Source organism: Cervus canadensis, chromosome 13, assembly GCF_019320065.1.
Source record: "Cervus canadensis isolate Bull #8, Minnesota chromosome 13, ASM1932006v1, whole genome shotgun sequence".
NCBI classification, from domain to species: domain Eukaryota; kingdom Metazoa; phylum Chordata; class Mammalia; order Artiodactyla; family Cervidae; genus Cervus; species Cervus canadensis.
In genome coordinates this window covers 58,972,524-58,991,945 of record NC_057398.1, presented here as the reverse complement: position 1 = coordinate 58,991,945, position 19,422 = coordinate 58,972,524, and the positions used below count along the sequence as shown (strand labels likewise).

Genomic DNA, 19,422 nt, shown 5'->3' with positions numbered 1-19,422 from the left:
GCGATAAATAAAAAGTGGAAAGAGCATTAACAAAGATGTATGCAGACTTTTGGGGGACACAGGAAGGGGCAATTTGGTGGAAAAGGATGGGAAAGAAGTAATATGGAAGAAACTTAGAGATGTGTGGGCTAAATATTAAAAGATGGACTGGAATAAGCCAGGCAAACAGGGAGGGGAGAAAATAGAGACAAGACACAGCAGAAGAGTGTATGAAATTAAGTAATTCAAACATTTTTGATTTAAATTCTGAATAGGAAGGTGCTGACAGATAGCGCTGGAAAGTGAAGAAGAGGTAAGATATTGCCAGATTAGGTGCAACGCTGATAGTGGGAAAAGACAGGATAAATTTAATAAATGTTCAGCATATAAAACCAGTAGGATGGGGTGGACAGATTGAAAGGAGAAGGGAAGAAGGGCCTGGAGTTATTCCTAGTTTTCTAATTTGTTGAAATGGTGGATGATGTAGTCAACATTTAATATACAGAACAAAGGAGGAAAAGACATTCAATTGCTTAGGGATTTTAGACAAGGATTATTCATGATTATTAAAGAATAGAAGAGATAGAGGCTTCAAGGTGAATTGGGGAAATTGGACAAAGAGTTTTCTTCCATCTTTTCCTAACACAAAGATTAGCAACCAGTAAGTGTTCGATAAACATTGTTGAATAAAAGAATTAATAAAGCACTAGAAAACTTTAGACATAGGACACCACAGATAAATCTGAATGTGACATGTAGCTTTAATAACAATTTAACTCTTTTGAGCCCTTTCTGATTGGCATAGCTGTCCCTCTGCTAGCCTCTCCACAAGGAAGGGGCCACTCTTTTTTAAGGGCTGGCCTTCTACTCAGACTCCCTAAGGCCAGAAGCACTCTCTGCTGGCTTCTTTTGTGCAGGACCCCACGAGTGCCCTCGAGAGGAGTTTGGTTTTCCCCTGGGTAAGATTTTATTTGATCTCTGCAGTGGATGCGTGGTCTAAGGTTCTTCATTTTCCTTTCTTCACAGTCTATTAGTAACATCAGATTCTCCTAGAAACAACAACCAGAATTATAAGAGGGGTTTGGGGCTAGGAAATCCTCTGTATGCCAGCCAAAAGCTGTACTCACATGACTTATTGGAGAGGAAGTGAGTGGTATCGCCTCATCAAGAAGCAGGAGGTCAACAGTGTTCGGTCCACCCTCCCTAGTGAAGCCTTCCTACAAATAAAGGGGTTCATAAGAGCTGGGCTTGGGCAGTGACTCCCTTGCATCCAGACAACAGCGCCATCTGAGTCCAGGGTGAGGACATTCCTGGCACCCAGAGAAGAGCCTGCTATGGTGCCTGGCAGTTCCTCCTCTGTCGGCGCTGCACCTTACCACAGGGAATGCAGACCACACCTGACCCGCTGGTCACCAACGCCAGACACGTCACAGAAAAAGAAACCCCAGAAGACTCACCGTAATAACAGGATTCACACATTTACCTCCAGGAGCTCTAGCCTTCCTTTCCTTGACTTCCTCATTATATTAATACGGTAACTTTGAGGTCTGAATGTAGATTAAAACTCTTAAAGCACTCTTAGGGAGAAGCAAGCGCACTGCTTCTGTGACCCCGGAGGCAGAAATAAGACCAGGTGAGAAGGTCACAGGAATGAAATTTTCGCTTAATATGAAGAATAAGATTTCTATCCTTCTCAGACTAGAGTTGTTTGAAATAAACAAGAGCTGTGTCATGAGACAATAAACTCTTTTTAGTCCCATGTTTTCAGCAGAAGCTGAATGACAGGTTAGTCTTAAAGGTGACTTGTGTAGAGAAATGTATAGGGTATTGATTAACCAAAGTTACTTTTAAGCTTCTTTCCCAAGTCGGCAGAGATGATTCCATGAGACTTGGCAAGATTAAGTAACTTGCTCAGGGTGACAGTGACTCTGGTTACAGAGTCAGAAATTTTTATCTAAGAGAACTATACTAAATATTTTAAGCTCTGTGGCCAAATGACCTCTGGTGTAACCCAGTTCTGCTTTACTTGTGTGAAAGCAGTCATGGAGAGTATGTGAAGGTTGAATATTACTGTGTTCCAACAAAATTGTATTTCCATAAACAGGTGACAGGCCAAATCTAGTCCACAGGCCACAGTTCTCTATCTCTGGTATAGTGGATTGAATTATGACCCCCAACAAAGTCAAAAGTCCTAATGTCCAGAACTTGTGGGTATGATAGCTTACATGGCACAAGGAACTTGGCAGATTTGAGATGAAAAGATGACCCTGGATTATCAGAAGATGTCCAACATAATCACAAGAAGGCAGGCAAGAATTTGAGCACCAGGAGAAAGGATGTAAGAACATAAGTGGAGACCAGAGAAGACAGAGTGGTGAAGAATGGAGCCACGAGCTAAGAAATGTGGGTGGCGTCTTCCTTGGAAAAGCAAGGAAGAGGATCTTTTCCTGCTGTCCAAAATAAACTTAGGCTTCTTGATACCTTGATTTTGGCCCAGTGAAACTAACTTGGAACTCCTGACTTCCATAACTGGAATCTAATGAATTCACATTGTTTTACACCACTACATTTTTGGTAAATAATTATCATAACAGTAACAGGAAATGAGCCTGGGTAGGGGAGATCCCCTGGAGGGAGAAATGTCAAACCACCCCAGTATTCTTGCCTGGGAAGTCCCAGGGACAGAGGAGACTGTGAGCCCACAGGGTCACAAAGGTCAGGCACAACGGAGCAACTGAGTGCACAGAACATAAAACAGGACGTGAAGATACCAGGTCTAGCAGAAAAGCTATAATTGGAACCTAAATACCTCGTTGCCCATTACTGAACTTCTCCTATAATATCACACTGAATGAATGCTACCGATTTATAGAAACTGACATCTCTTAGGGAGCCATGCAAAATCTGCATTAAAGGAGAATACATCATTTATTGGTCATGGTAGATTGCAAAAATGATCACAATTCTTCACCTCTCTTTTTATGCAGGTCTTTTGCAACTAACTGTACAATTCCTTCCATCAAAAAGTAGAATCTAAAAAAAGTAGAATTTATTTCTCTTCTCCTAAATATGTGTTGGCCTGTGACTTGCTTTGACTAATAGACTAAGGCAAAAGTAACTCTGTGGCAGTTCCAAGAAGAGGTATCAAGTGTGCCATCACCCTTCTGTTTTCTTTCTGGGAATTCATCCACCAGTTTGTAAGTTAGCCCTGGCTAGATGGCTGGATGCTTACAGGCATGTGGTCCTTTTACCCTGTCACTCTAGATAACAGCTAGCTGTCCAACAGTCACTGAGGACCATGAACCTATGAGGCATGTTTCCCAACATTCCAGTATGATACCCCGAAAGGAAATAACTGAACAAGAAAGCGATCTGCTTCCATTTGAAGTCATTGATCTTGTTCTCAAAGAAAAGACCAGTTAAGATGCCCTGGAAATACGCATATGATAAGAAGAACAGACCAAATCTATGACTTAGTGTTGAAGTGGAGAACTTTGTAGCAAAACCAAAAGTAATCTGGTCACAGAAGAATTTTACTTGATGTTTTAGAAATCTAAGCCTTTTGATTCCCTGGCTACCCTAGATCTCAGTTCTCTCCCATCTGAGAGGAATCACAGTTCATTGTGTTTCGGTTGGTTAGTAAGAGACAAAGTAGTGATACTTTTAGTTCTTTAGGTTTAAAAAAAAAAAAGATGACATACAAAGAATACATACAGACAAAAGAGGTTATTAGGAAGAAACCTGAGGGGACTGTGAGGTGTGGATGAAAATGGTGATGCCCAGATGAACTGCAGTCATCTTGTGGGAGACGACCCATAGTCACAGGTCAACTTGATGACAGGGTCTCAACTACCCACTGAGACAAGCCGAATGCGGCCCTTTCTTGTTTCACTTTTGGTTTAAAAGATATATGATATGCTTTTTCATTTTGCCTTATTGATTTTTCATTGGGCAGGTTTTTTTGCTTCATTGTTTTCAACACTGATTAAATCATGTTTGCTTTATATGTCAAAGGTAAATGGAGTGATCTCTGCACTTGGATCAGCTTTCTAAAATACATGCCCCCTTTTTGGGATAGGGAACTTCTGAAGAATGCACTACTTGGATGAAGACAGGCAAGTGATTTTCCAGGCTGTTACTGTGTGTTTGGGGCATTGGTGTCACTGTTGCTATAGTTTAAGTTAAGGGCCTGTTTTATTTATTTTTGCCCTTGGGAGTATTAAAAAAATTGTACAAAATAAGCCAAGAGAAAAATATACCAAACATAGTCATGCACAACAAACAGCAGAGTAGGGTAAGATAACAGTATATGTGTGGATTTCATAGAGGGGTTAAATAAACACATGGAAAAAACAGATGAGAAAGTCAATTTATTTTCAAAATCAATGAAGAGATATAGTGATACTTGTATCTTCTCCTTAACAATAAACTACTTATAATCTTTGCAGACCTTTCGAAATTAATGAAAAAAATTTATACTTTTAAGTACCTAACACAGTGTCTGACTCAAAGTACATTCAAATGATTTTAGATGATTATTTTTTAAAAACTTTAACATCAGGTCACAATAGTTATTCCTCTGTTCTATGTGTCTGTATATATTTAGACAATGAGTGTTTCCCTCAGGAAACAAAAATTCCTAATACTAGATGGAATCCCATATGTTTTAGACATCTTCGTACACATTTTCAAAATAGTCAGTGTTACTTTGTATACACACACACACACACACACACACACACACTTGGACAAAAGAACAACCAGAAGTCAACAAAGAGATTTCAATATCATTCAGGAAAGGAATGGAAAACATAAAAATAATAAAATCCATTTTTTTCTTCTCAATGATGAGCAAAAGTATAAACTCAAGCAATTTTCACAGTCATATTTTGAAACATCTTTCTCTATGACCTTCTGTGCTAGAGGATTTCTTCTTCAACAATCATCAATGTTAAAATAAAACATGACAGTAGAATTCATCAGTGGAATAGAAGGGTCAACTCTAGACAGGGGCATTCTATGTGACTGATTTAACAAGGGACATATCCTGCTGATTTCCTTGGGCCCTGTGTGGTCAAGGGAGGCTTTATTCTTTCTGTTTATTTCAGAGAAGCTACATTATCCACAGTGGCTCTTGCTTTTAATAGTTGTTTCCAGCAGCAGCCTATGCTCAATATCAGAGTCAACCCTGCCTAACCTGAGAGCATCCTGAGCCCCATTCACACATGGGTAGTGTGGACTTGAATAGTTTCTTTAAGATTTATATCTCTTTCCCTAAGATGATAATGGCAAGAGACTTTAAAAAAAATTGGTGGAGGTGATTAGAGTAATGCAAATGAGCACTTTCTTGGTGTTGGATACATTAGGAATGGGATGGATGAGGGGCATGCAAATTTAAAATTCAGAGAGACAACTGGCCATAGGCCTAGAGCCCATTGTAAAGATCTGGAGAGTTGATAATATATTTGAGAGTCATGTACATGCATGCAGTGATTGAAATCATAGATGTTGATATGTAAGTTGAAGGGTCAGATTAAAGAGGACTAGTTAGTAACAGAAATATAAAACAATTCAGAGAAGCAGAATCTTGGGAGCCAAAAGAAGAGATTATTTTTTAAAAAAAGGAGAAGAAATATTATTGGCTCATTGGAAAACCATGAGTCATAAGAAGCAATTATAAATTAATTTTCTTTCATCTTTCATTGATCCTTTAAATATATTGCATGTGGCTAATTCCCTTGTCGCCATCTGAAGATGAAGTGAGTCAACTGTACAGCTTTTCTGGTCTTCCTTAGGTAATATAAAGTTCTACAGTTATTTTAAGTTGCAAACTATGGGTTCAACAACAGTAACCATACTGGAGGCATCAGACATTGTGATTTCAGAAAATACTACAAAGTTATCATAATCAAAATGGTATGGTGCTGGCATTGAAAGCAGACATGTAGACTAATGGAATAGAATAGACAACCCAGAAACAAACCCACACATGTCAGTCAACTGATTTTCAAAAAGAGTATCAGAAATACAAAATGAGGAAAGGGTGTTCTCTCCAACCAATGATGCTGGCAAAACTGAATATTCACATGTAGAAGAATGAAACTGGACCTTTAAAATGACCATATATAAAAATAAACTCAAAATGGGTTAAAAACGTAAAGATAATATCAGAAACTAAAACTACTAGATGAAAACAGGGGAAAAGCTTCTTAACATGGGTCTGGGCAATAATTTTGTGGCTATGACACCAATGCTTGGGAAAAAAAGCAACAAGAGATGAACCAAAAATCTTTTACACAGTAAATGAAATTGCCAACAGAGTGAAAAGACAACCTACAGAATATGAGAGAATACTTGTGAACCATCTATCTGATAAGTGGTTAATATTAAAAATTTATAAGAAACTCATACAACTCAATAGGAAAAAGAATCCTCTAATTTTCAAAAAATGAGCAAAGGATATTTATAGATATTTCTCCAAAGAAGACACATAGGGGGCCAACAGATACATTAAAAGCTGCTTAACATCACTAATCATCAGGGAAATGCAAATCAAAACCACAATGAAATATCACTTCACATTTCTTAGAACGGCTATTATCAAAAACACAAAAGCTACGTTTTGGTGGGGATGTGAAGAAAAGGGAACCCCTTACACTACTGGTGGGAATGTAAGTTGGTACAGCCACTATGAAAAACAGTATGAAAGGTCCTTAGAAAACTAAAAATAGGACTATCCTATGATTCTAGTAATCTCAATTCTGGGAGTATATCCAAAGGAAATAAAATCAGGATCTTGAAGGGCTATCTGTACCTCCAAGTTCACTTCAGCATTATTCACAATAGCCAAGATAGGGAATGAATGGATAAAGAAGATATTGGGTATGTGTATGTATATGTGTTTGTGTGCACTTCCTTACTTCACTCAATATAAGTCATCTAATATGTAAAAGGGACAACAGAGGATGGGATGGCTGGATGGCATCACCGACTCAATGGACATGGGTGTGGGTAAACTCCAGGAGTTGGTGATGGACAGGGAGGCCTGGCATGCTGCGGTTCATGGGGTCGCAATGAGTCGGACACGACTGAGAGACTGAACTGAGCTGAATATGTAAAAATATACAATTGCATTTATACAAACTTGTCATAAGTCTTTTTGTTTTGAACACCCAGTTAATCTGAATCCTTTACTCTATGACCATTATGACAATCATAAAACCCACAATTATAAAATCCACCCAACAATTTTCAAATGTTGGCTCTATCTCCTAGACTCCAACCTGCAACTATGTCTTTTCTTTTAATGATTTCTGTCTGCTTTCCTAATTTTAACCTCAGCGCCTTCTAATAATGTAGCTGTTGTTGTGATGATGATGATGTATTTTATACCTATTTTTCTGGCTCTTTCTATTTCTCATTAACTTAGGTTAACATTTCAAGCCAGCTTTTAACCCACGGAGTCTAATTCCAGTGTTAGCCAGTCTACTGAAGAGTGGCAGGTGATAGAGCACTATCTGTAAGTGATTCTTGGTCCTGGATAAGATTGGGGTAGGGAATGGGATGGGTAGATAAATGAGCAGGAAGTAGAATGGAGTAAAGTCAGACTGAATTTTAAAACATTGAAGGGCATAGGAAGTGGTGTAATGAAGGGAATGAGATTTCACTTAAAGAAAGTTATGTGAAAAAGCCAAGATAATTATACATCTCTTGGTCATTAAGTAGGGGTTTGGTGACAACACTAGCAGAAATAACAGGGAGATCAGTAGACGGAAAATAGGTAAGAGACTGGCACAAAATGTCACAGATAGGCATGAGTAGTCCAAGGACGACAGCTGACAGGGAAGATATTTTTCTCTTGGTAATAAAGTGCTGTCAGAAAGACTATGGAAAAGATGGGAATTCTAAAGACAGAGGTGGCCAGGGGTGAAATTAACTGATCCTAGAGTTCCAACTGGGGAATTTGTGAGATGGCCATTTAACAAAAATTATGTACCGGGGTAATAGGTGTAATCACTGGCCCTGATTTTACTATTAAGATCCTAGTTATACTTTTTATTTAACATTAACTGTACCATGTGTTTTATACACTCACTCAGAGAGATTTAGGATTTGTAGAGAAGAGTAGTAATGTTCTCAGACTAACCAAGATGATATTCCAATGGTAACTAACAGAAGTCAAACAGCATGTATTGAAATACAAGATATATAAGAACTTAAAAGTGTTTTAATAAATATATTATGGGTTTAGTAGAAAGACAAATGAAATAGTTTGAGGTTTTTTTTTTTAATAGTTTACCCTATCACCCTGTCCACAGTCTAATTGAAGTGTTAATGAGGAGTGTAACAGTCAAAAGGCAGGTAGCAAGAGGATAATAAAGTAAAAAAAAAAAAAAAATCTCCCATCCTTGAATAATTAGCATTCATATTTTTAAACACACACATATTGAGAAATAATTTGACTGGTATATGAGACACAACAGTAGTTTCTTGGGGATAGGAATGTCAGAGAATTCATGGATATAGTCCCAGTACTGGAAAAATTTATAATCTGACCAGACCCAAAAACACAGACATGGAACTGGCATTCCAGCACACCTTCAAAAATACAGCAATGAAAACATTTGCATGAAAGCAAACGCTCACAGATATACAGGAAGTAAGAAGGAGAACATTAAAGACAGTGTAACTTTGAAAAGTGGCTAATTTACTTTCACAAGTTACTCTACACACTGGGGAAAAAATCTTATCACTGAATTCAAAGATGTTTCTCATCTGCGAGTCTTTAAATCTAAATTAGAAAGGCAAAAGGAACATAAAAGAATGCTGTAATAAATTCAGGGTCCACAAAGAACAAAGTATACACACACACATGCTACCCATCCTAACGTGTGTGTGTGTATGTACGTGCATGTATATTTCCTGCTATGGATATTTCTTTACCTTCCTTCACATCCAAATTTTGAGTTCTTTGCAGAAAAAGTATTTTATCTTATTAAATATCCCCAGGCCCTAACACTGGGCACATTTATCAATGTATAACAACCTACACACTCAATCTCTAGGAAATCTGGAAAGATAACGCTGCATGTTCAGTTGCTCAGTTCTGTCTGACTCTTTGGGATCTCATGGATTGTATGTAGCCCACCAGGCTCCTCTATCCATGGAATTTTCCAGGCAAGAATACTGGAGTGGGAAGCCATTCTCTTCATCAGGGGATCTTCCCAACCCAGGAATGAAGAATATATTAGCAAACTAAAGAGGATAGAAAATATTGCTTCTTACAAAATATGTGGCCAAAAAATTTCTATAATTGCAAATACAATTTAGTAAAAATATCTGATTATTAATTCTTATAAACACTTACCTTCCAGTTAGAGAATCAAATCCAAAGTAAAGATCTTTACAATAGTCACAACTTTGCCCAGCAATGGAAGCATCTTGGCAAACACACTGACCAGTCAAGCTATTACAGATGTGATTAACTGCACCAGTGGTGTGGCATGAACATGGCAGGCAGCCAGTGGCATTGCCTGGAGAAATATAAAAGCCTGGAAATAAAGAAATGAAAAGTTTTTATTATACTTTCTATCCAGTTTTTTCTTAAAAAAATAATGTTTTGATTACACTGAAAAACTGAACACTCTACCACAACACTATCGAATTTCCTGTACAAATGTGGTTATAGCTGTTCTTTACCAGTATGTCAATTATAATCAAAGAAAGGCTGAGTAAGTAATTGACATTGTACTTGGGTGTATTCCTGGCACCTACAATTCAGTGCCTGTGAAACCTACTTCATAATCTTTCCACTAAAGACTGGTCCCTCCTCTGATCGTCTCCATTTCAGCAAATAGCACCACCATCTATTATTCAGTTGCTTCAGTTAGAATCCTGAGACATCTTTGGTAGGATAGCCAGATCAAACACAGGATACTCAGCTAAATTTGAATTTCCAACAAACAACAATTATTTTAATATAAATATGTCCCATGTGATATTTCCTTATATTCAAAAATACTATCTGAAATTCAAATTTATCTGAGGATCCTGCATTTTAGGGCTTCCCTGATAGCTCAGTTGGTAAAGAATCCGTCTGCAATGCAGGAGACCCTGGTTTGATTCATGGGTCCGGAAGATCCTCTGGAGAAGGGAAAGGCTACCCATTCCAGTATTATGGCCCAGAGAATTCCATGGAGTCTATAGTCCATGGGGTTGCAAAGAGTTGGACACAACTGAGTGACTTTCACTTTCACTTTCCTGCTTTTTGCTAAAACTGGCAACCCTTGAGTCTTTCACTTCTCTCGACCCCTACACCTAGCTAATAACTAAGTCCTAGGAATATTGTCTTCTAAGAATTGTAAGACTTCTACTCTCCACCCCCACCCACACCTCCCTAGTTAAACTCACTACCTACTTTTTCATTGTTAACGCTATGTACCAGAAAAAGACTTTGATGCTGGGAAGGACTGAAGGCAAAAGGAGAAGTGGTGGCAAAGGATGAGATAGTTAGATAGCATCACTGATTCAATGGACATAAATCTGAGCACACTTCGGGAGATGGTGAAGGACAGGGGAGCCTGGCATGTTGCAGCCCATGGGGCTGCAGAGTCAGATACAGCTTAGTGACTGAACACCACCCAAGGCTATGCTAAAACTTTATATTAATTATCGACTTTAGTCCTCAGAGCAATGCTCATAATTCGACATTATGTCCATTATATAAATTAGAAAACTGAAGGTTAGAAAGATTAACAAACTTTCCTAAACCAATAGAGTTGACAAATAGCAGATTCAAACCCAGGCAACTCAACTACAGAGACTCTCAGCTACTAGCACCCCCCCTCTCCTCCTCCTGTTCTTCATAGTGAAGCTGAAACCATCTTTTTCAGAGGGCAGATTGAAGATCTCATTCTTCTATTTAAAATTATGTGATAACTTCCTATTCCCTTTAGGAAAATGAAGAAATCCCTAGGACTGCCTCCAGCAGTGCAGTCTGGTTCCATCTATCTCCCTAGTTTCGTTTCCCTGCCCATCCTGCCTGCCCCAGTCATGCTCTTGGTTCCTGAAAGCCTTTGCATGGGCAATTCTGTCTTCTGAAATGACTCGGACCCATCTTTTCTGCTTAGCTCACACTGTGCATAACAGGTCTCGTGAATTCTTCCAGCAACCTGCTCTAGGTTAGTTTAGATGTGCCCATGTATTTCACAGTGTCTTATTTCCCATAGAGTGCTGATGAAAAGTATAATTAAACTCATTTCCACAAAATTTTAACCTCTGTGAAGGTAGGAACCACATATAACTAATTCATGATTATCTCCCCAGCATCCAGTACAGTGCTAGTCACAAAGTAGGCTACTCAAATATTGGAATTCGCAAAACTGCACCAAATGATTAGTCATGTGTTGTTCCCCACAAATACTATATTAAAAAAAAAAAAACAGAATTTAGATTAATTATAAAATCCATATTTTTCTTATAGAGAAAGAGAAAAATATGATTCAAAAATATTTTCAAGTTACTTAAAACTTCTTAGACAGAGAAGGAGGAAATGGACAGCTATAACATTAGGAATACATTGGACATTTGGATGAAGGAGCAGGCATATGAGGGAGAAATGGTTCTTGGTGTTGCCTGATGTATGTGTTTGTGCATGCACCTGTATATGTACATATATATGCACATACACAAAAATATGCACACAAGTGTGTGCATAATAAAATATCTTGTTGGAACAATAAATAAAGTTCTGGCAAATGAAAACAAAATTGCACAGTTGTCACAATCACAAACTTAGGTATATAAAAATCTTAGTGATATTGAGAGAAAAAGACCATGAGCACAGAGAGACTCACTCTGTGTTATGTATCATTTAGGGAAAAAACAGAAAGTAATTGGAACACTGTAAAATTCATTTGAAGCTCTAGTTGAAAACAAGCCATTCTTTCATATGCATTAACAATTAATTTTTTTTCTTCTCTTAGACCCTGCATATTCTCTCTTTAAAAGTTTTAGGAAGAGTAAAATAGGGAAGGAAGAAGCTCAAAATCTGTGCCATTCAATTGGAAAGAACCAAGTCTATTATTTTTAATAGTGATTTACAACAAGATTATGCTTCTTTGCATCTACTGACAGAAAATTGCTTTATATGTTTCCAGAAATAGACTATAGCCATAGCAATTACTATATATTCTCCTACCTGATTCATTGTGTAATCAAAATCACAAATATAGAAGGCTTCTATTTTGAACTCAAGACCACTGTAGGTGGATTATATGTTTTTTCTTTTCCGAGGTGGCTTAGTGGGTAAAGAATCCACCTGCAATGCAGGAGATGTGGGTTTGATCTCTAGGTCAGGTAGATCCCCTGGAGAAAGGCATGCCAACCCACTTCAGTATTCCTGCCTGGAGAATTTCATGGACAGAGAGGAACTTGGCAGGCTACAGTCCATAGGGTTGCATAGAGTTGGACACTTCTGAAGTGACTGAGCATGCACAAAAGTACTTAAGTCCTTAAGATTCATGATGATGGCATCATGCAGGTCCTAATAGCTCTCCAATTCGGATAAATGATCCATTAAAACAGATAGTTAGGAACAGAGTCAATTTAGACTTATTGCAGTACATTCAAGCCACAGAGAATTCTAGAAAAATTAGGAATGATTTTTATAAGAAATGATTTGTTAGATGAATGTAAAGAGCAGCAGGGTAGATTTTGGTGCAGAAGATTGGGTTGCCCAAGTTTTAGAGAATAAAGGACACGGAAAAAGCAGAGGTATAAGCATAGAAGGACAGGAGAGATATTAAAGAGCCCAGGGAGACTGCAAACTAGACAGTGGGGCTTCAAAGAAAGCCTGTGTTGGAATTTGTCTTGGGGTTAATTCCCCTCCTCCTCTCAGCAGCATGATTATAAAGCTTAATCCCACCAGTATTTTAGTTGTCCTATTTTTAAACAGTTCTAATTAGGATGACTCAGGTACCTTCCTGCTCAATGCTTACTTCTTGCCTTACCTAAATGTGCCTAATTCTGGACCATTACTGCTGCTTTTATGACTCCTAACTATAGAAAACATTCTACCTTCCCTCCTACTTAAACTTCAACTCTGGAGTGCAGCTTAAAGATAACTGACCTTAATTTCTTTTTTTTTTTTTTAATCCAATACATTCCTGATCTCCTTCCATTAGCTCTTCTTCATGTTCCCCATCTGCATGTCTGCATCCTTTTAACTGATCTTTTAGAAATTTCTTTCCAAAGGTGATTTTGTACCACATTCTAAAACATAGTCGTTAGGACGAAAGTATTAACCTTCCATTACTCAGGGCTAAGAGTTCACACATAGAGAGCACACAGGAGCCCACTCAAGTTTCTTCTTTTCCTCAGTTTTCTTTTGCCAACTCCTGGTCCCAGATAAGATAAGTCTCAGGTGGGAAACAATGTGTTATACAGCTAAGGCAAAAAGTCGTTTGTATCATAAAAGAGTATTGCTTATCCAGGCTTACAGTATCCTTAGAGTTCAAAGTTATTAGCCAGGCAGTTGGTACGCTATCCTGTAGTGGCTATTTGCACAGCACAGTACCTGTCCTAGGCATAAAAGAAGAGCCCATTTCCTAGCAATGTCCCTCCTGAGGACCATGAACAACTAGGCTTTGCTGAAGTCTGGAAATGGGAGAGAGAAAATAAGTTTAACCTCTAGGCCTTCTGCAGAAAAGGAGGGCAGAACGGAGGCTAAGCACTAATTATGAGCCATTTAGAAGATACAATTCTCACCTTAAACCAGAGAATGGACACTATATTAAGAGAAGAGTCTAGGGAGGAGTGTGTGACTCATCTACCCCAGGCAACAAGGCTACTGGAGAAATGATTTTTCAAATCAATCGCTTATATCAATGTATGACAAAACCCACTGAAATGTTGTGAAGTAATTAGCCTCCAACTAATAAAAAAAGAAAAAAATAAAATAAAATAAAAGACAAAAAAAAATGTAGTGAAGATGATGCTAATTTTCAAATTAAAATAATAACAATTTTCCTCCATTTAGGGGTTTTGTTTGAAAATAATGCTAAAATTATCACAAATAGAAGGGGGAAAAGTGGAAGCAGTGACAGATTTTATTTTCTAAGGCTTCAGAATCACTGGGGGTGGTGTCTGCAGCCATGAAATTAAAAGATGCTTGCTCCTTGGAAGGAAAGCTATGACAAACCTAGACAGAGTATTAAAAAGCAGAGATGCCACTTTGCCAATAAAGGTCTGCATAGGCTACAGTTTTTCCATAGTCATGTATGGATGTAGTAGTTGGACCATAAAGAAGGCTGAGTGCTGTGGAATAGATGCTTTTGAACTGTGGTGTTTGAGAAGACTCTTGAGAGTCCCTTGGACTCTTTTTTAAATTCTCCTGACATTTTTTTAACCCTCGTGTTTCTAGTTCAGTTTGTAGATAGGTTGAGTCACAGTGCGTGGGACGTGTTGGTAAGTTTTTAATAGGTGAAGAAATATAAGATTCTGGGCCACCACCAATGGAGTTAGTGTTTCATTTTGCAGTACGGTGTTTATTGATGCATTTTGAATATATGCATGCAAAAAGGCTACGTGGAAAGTAGATGTTCAATAGGTGCTGAACAGAATGCTTACTTAACTTAGCAGTGAGCAAAAATAGCAGTCTGCCATCAAGCTTATGGCTATAGAAAAATACAGGTGCAGTAAAGGTAAAATCAGGTGTAACAATGGGATAAACCACATTGCAGTAGATGGGGAAGCTTACCTCTTCTGAGTGGTCTGTGTAAATGCTTTTTGATCAGAACTGAGATCTGAAGGATAATTTATAACTGAAGTTGATAATGAAGGCAGTTTCCAGTTTTAAGATCTCAAGTATATATTAGGTGATTTCTTCTTTGTCAAACTGTCTAACAGTAATCATAATTTTTCTTCATCTTCTATAAAATTGCATGGGCTCTACTTTCCAATGCTTTTTGATAACATAATCAAGCCTGAATATTCTTTGGAAGGACAGAGGCTGAAGCTCCAATACTTTGTCCACCTGATGCAAAGAACTAACTCATTGTAAAAGACCTGGATGCTGGCAAAGATAGAAGGCAAAAGAAGAAGAGGACTGCAGAGGATGAGATGGTTAGATAGCATCACTGACTCAATGGACATGAATTTGAGCAAACTCCAGGAGATAGTGAAGGACAAGGGAGCCTGCCTTGCTGCAGTCCATGGGGTCACAAGGAGTCAGACATGACTTAGCGACTGAACAACAAAATGCTAAAACTATTGTTCACACATTTGACCAAATGTTAACAAATACATACATAAATATTATTATTAATCTCAAGCTACTATTTCTCTTTAAGCACTTGAAAAACTTATTTTCCATTAGATATATATTTAATTGAAGCTGAAGCTCCAATATTTTGGCCACCTGATGTGAAGAACTGACTCATTGGAAAAGACCCAGAAACTGGGAAAGATTGAAGGCAGGAGGAGAAGGGAATGACAGAGGATGAGATGGTTGGATAGCATGGACATGAGTTTGATCAAGTTCCAGGAATTAGTGATGTACAGAGAAGCCTGGTTGCTGCAGTCCATGGGATCACAAAAAGTTGGACACAACTGAGCAACTGAACTGACTGATATATTTAAATTCTCTGCTCCTATTGCTTCTTCCTGGACTGTTACCCCTACTTGAATACTTTGCCAAGTTCTATTTTTTTTTAATTTTATTTATATTAAAAATTCAGCTCAGGAAACACAACTAAGATCTTTAGGTCTCCCTTTCCTTCAAGAGTTAATCAGTCCCTTCATTTTACTACTTCTATATCTTTTGCATTTCTAATATCACATTTATCATAAATGTATTATATTTACATGAATCAGTTTCCCTAATAAACTGTAATGCTTTAATATGTTTATGGTTATATATCTTATAGCAGCAGAGGCCCTGGTGTACAGTAATTTATTCAATAGATGTTAATTGAAAAATGGATATGTGAAGGAATTGGACATATGGCTGAGAGGATTAAAGGGAGGATATGTTACTCTCTACAATATCATTTGATCTCTTTAATAATGAAAAGAAGATGGTAAACATAAATCTGTAAATCATGAGAGTGACTGGTTGGAAGAGGTCGGATATCAGGGAAAATAGCAGGAAATGTGTATAAATAAGCATGATAAATTGATCAATTAAAACTGTAATCCTTACCATATCAAGGAATGGAACAGAGTTTCAGAAAGAAAATATCACCCCCAAAATATGTCTCCAGTTATTACAACAAAGAGTATAATATTATGTTCCAATAAGGGAAATTATTCTATAGGACTTCGTTTTATAAAAAACCTGGTTTTCATACTTATGTGAGTATCCATGAGAAACTTTCATATGTTTATTCTCTAAGAATTAAATCCAGTAACATAAAAGAATATAAAGGCATCTCTGATTAAGTCTGAGAGATTACAGAGCACAAATATATGTGCATATTCACAATCCACAGCACAGCAAAATTTTTTCTTTGCTCTCACTTTTCTCAGTCACAATATTTATCAGATGTCTGTTCCAAAGTGCCCTGTACCATGGTAACCATCTCAAACATTTCCTCAACTTAGTCCATAAAGTATTCCCAATTCTAGACTCTTCAGTCAGCTCTTCATTATCTGATCACCTCCCACAACTCCATTAATTTTAATTTTGTGACTTGCTCAGATTGAGCAAAAGAAATTAAATACCCTACCTGAAGCAGTAGCAGGAATCATGGACTGACACGAGTGTGAGGTGGGGAGAGGTTACAAACACTTCTAAGAGTATGTATTTCAACCCACCCTCAAATATTTGTTAAGTGAATGTTTATGACAAATAATGAGCTATTTGGAAAAAAGTTTTACTCTTTCAGAGTGCAGAATGTGAGGTCAGATGGACTTGGAATTGTAAATGACTTTTCTACTTAATGATATTTCATTTCCCCTAACAAAACAATACTAGTCCTTCCATCATAGAAATAGTGTGAATATTAAATGGAATTTTTTAGATAACACTCAATTCCAGGGTCTGACAAACATATACATTCAGCAAATATTATCCATTCCATCATTACAATTTTTACTAGGCAGTTTTCAATGAAAGTGAGGTTTTCCTAAAATTTAAATAATGACCTATCAAAATCCTTTTTTGTCCCCACCCAGATGTGGGTAGGATTGTGGTCCATGTTTCCTCTGACAATATTCTTTCCTGGTGGTTTATTAAGGAAAAGGCTCTTATTCTGTGGTCTTTCTGCGAAAAACATGTTAATCAGGAGAAGCCATCTCACCAAACACAGGGACGTGTGTCATAATCAGATTTCAACTTTGAGGCACTGATTTTTAATGGAGTATCAGCCATCTAATTCCAATTCCATTGGTGGGGTCTTGCACGCAATTCTGGTTTATGAGCTCATTTCTTAACAAATATGATATGCCTCTTAATGAAAGAAGATACTTTGCTTTACTTTCTAATGGTCTGTTTGAGTTATAAAAGCAAACCCAAAGTAAATACCAGAGGGAAGCATGAGGAATTGTCCTATTAACACAAAACGTGTCATGTGAAGCTGTTTTCATTATAAATTAGCCTTTATGTTATTCCAAAGCTGCAGAGTCCTCAATAAACCCTCTCTGCCTCTAGTTCTCAAGGACAAGGGTGGGTCACTGGCTGGGAATGCCTTGACATCGTTCCCTGCTTTTCTCGGCCTGGCCTCTGATTAAGTGCCTGCTGCCGAATGTTATGAGGTCATCCAGTGCTGAAAAAACGAACCAGGAAAACATATTCAGTGCTCTATTTATGAGAGTGGGTATGTGTACATTCATATATGTACACACACTCCAAATAATTTTAAATTAAAGCATTTTTAAAATACTTAATGGAGGTTAAGCAGCATTTTTAACCTCTGTTCGAGTTATTGAATGGCATATTAAAACCAATGTGGCTCTAATGTACCTTCTAATGTGCACTGCTGCTTTAACAAATTGCCTATAAATTTTCGTTGAATTAAGCCTATTCCTTGTACATTCCTAGTAAGGTTAGGTTAATAATACATGAGGTTCCATTATATGCACCTTCCTTAATAATGTTTTTTAAGAAAGTAGGACAAGAGTCTATGTGTACTGGTCTAGGATGCTCACTAACATTTACAATCACAGATGGAAAAGGCGGGCTGGATCCTTGGGCTACCGGTTCACCCCTCTATGCCACACTGCTCCCTCCACGCCCGGAGGCTCACGTACGCACATCAGCACAGTTGTCTCCCCCATAGAATATGATCTAGATTTCTCAGATGTCTTTAAAGAAGTAAAGAGAAAGTTTCTGATCACAGCAGTGCATTTTAATGCGCCCACTGCAGGGCTGACAACTGTGAGGCATCTGTTTATAATGAAGATACTTCAGGCTCTGGGTTTCCATTTTCAATGTAAATTTCACGGGAAGAGATGATAAAACCCAGAAAACAAAATTCAGAGTAGTTTCTGAAGCTAGAAGAATATAGAACAGAAAAAAAAAAGAGGTCCACAAACACACTTTGATTTTTCCATAGGCTACACATAAGTGTACAAACTATCTTGCGTTGTCCAAAAACCACATTAACTCCTTAAGCCACCATTTTCTTTCTTCCCTTGCAAGGTAGAATGCCATATTCTCCCTATGTGTAGCTAAAGAAGCACTCCCTGGTTTGCAATAATCTCATACTCCTAAGAGCAGAGCATTGAGGTAGTTTTTCAATGCAGTTACTCACTGTTTCAGAAACTATATATGGACCCCCCCACTATGAAGGTGTGTTCCAAGCCCGGGTATAGAACACTGAACAATCTGCGGAAAGCAGTGAGACTTGTAGGCTGGAGAGGAATAAACTGTCTTCTGGAAACAGGTTCATGGGCATCACAAATCACGGGGCCATCAGATTCCATCAACTCTGCTGCTGCCTTACAATCATGGAAAGCCAGTGCCTGGTGGGGTGATAGGATCTGACTGAAGCTTGAACAGCATCACTTTGGCTGTATGTTGGGGAGTGACTGCAGAAGGATAAAGAAGAGAAACAGGGACTTGAGGCGGCTACTAGGGTAGTCCAGGAGGAAAATGACCATGGCGTGGACCCAGATGGATAACTGAGTGTGATGAGAAGTGGTAAAATACTGGACATATCCAAAGGTGAAACCAACAAGACTGATTTTGATAGAAGAGATAAGAGTTGTAGGAAAACCACCAAGGATGGCTGCAAGGATTTGATTTGAAAAGATTACAACCCAGAAAATACTGTGGTTAACATTGTCAGTTAAGCATGGTTGATTGAACCATTTTCCTTCTAAAGTCCAAAAAATTAAATAAAAGGAAATTAAAAAAGAACAGAAGAGGAAATGGCAGCCAAGGACAGATATCTGCAAGTAAAAGCCAAGCACCTGAGGCAGACAAGACAATAATAAGCTAAC

The 19,422-nt window shown here is 37.9% G+C and overlaps 1 protein-coding gene across 1 annotated transcript in view; it reads right to left on the bottom strand.

Moving 5' to 3' along the window:
* USH2A (usherin) overlaps positions 1-19,422 on the bottom strand; it is an 893,901-nt gene that overhangs the window by 694,278 nt on the left and 180,201 nt on the right. Inside the window, exon 14 of the mRNA XM_043484771.1 lies at positions 9,347-9,530. Within this exon, the coding sequence (XP_043340706.1) occupies positions 9,347-9,530 (184 nt within the window). The remainder of the gene's footprint in view (positions 1-9,346; positions 9,531-19,422) is intronic.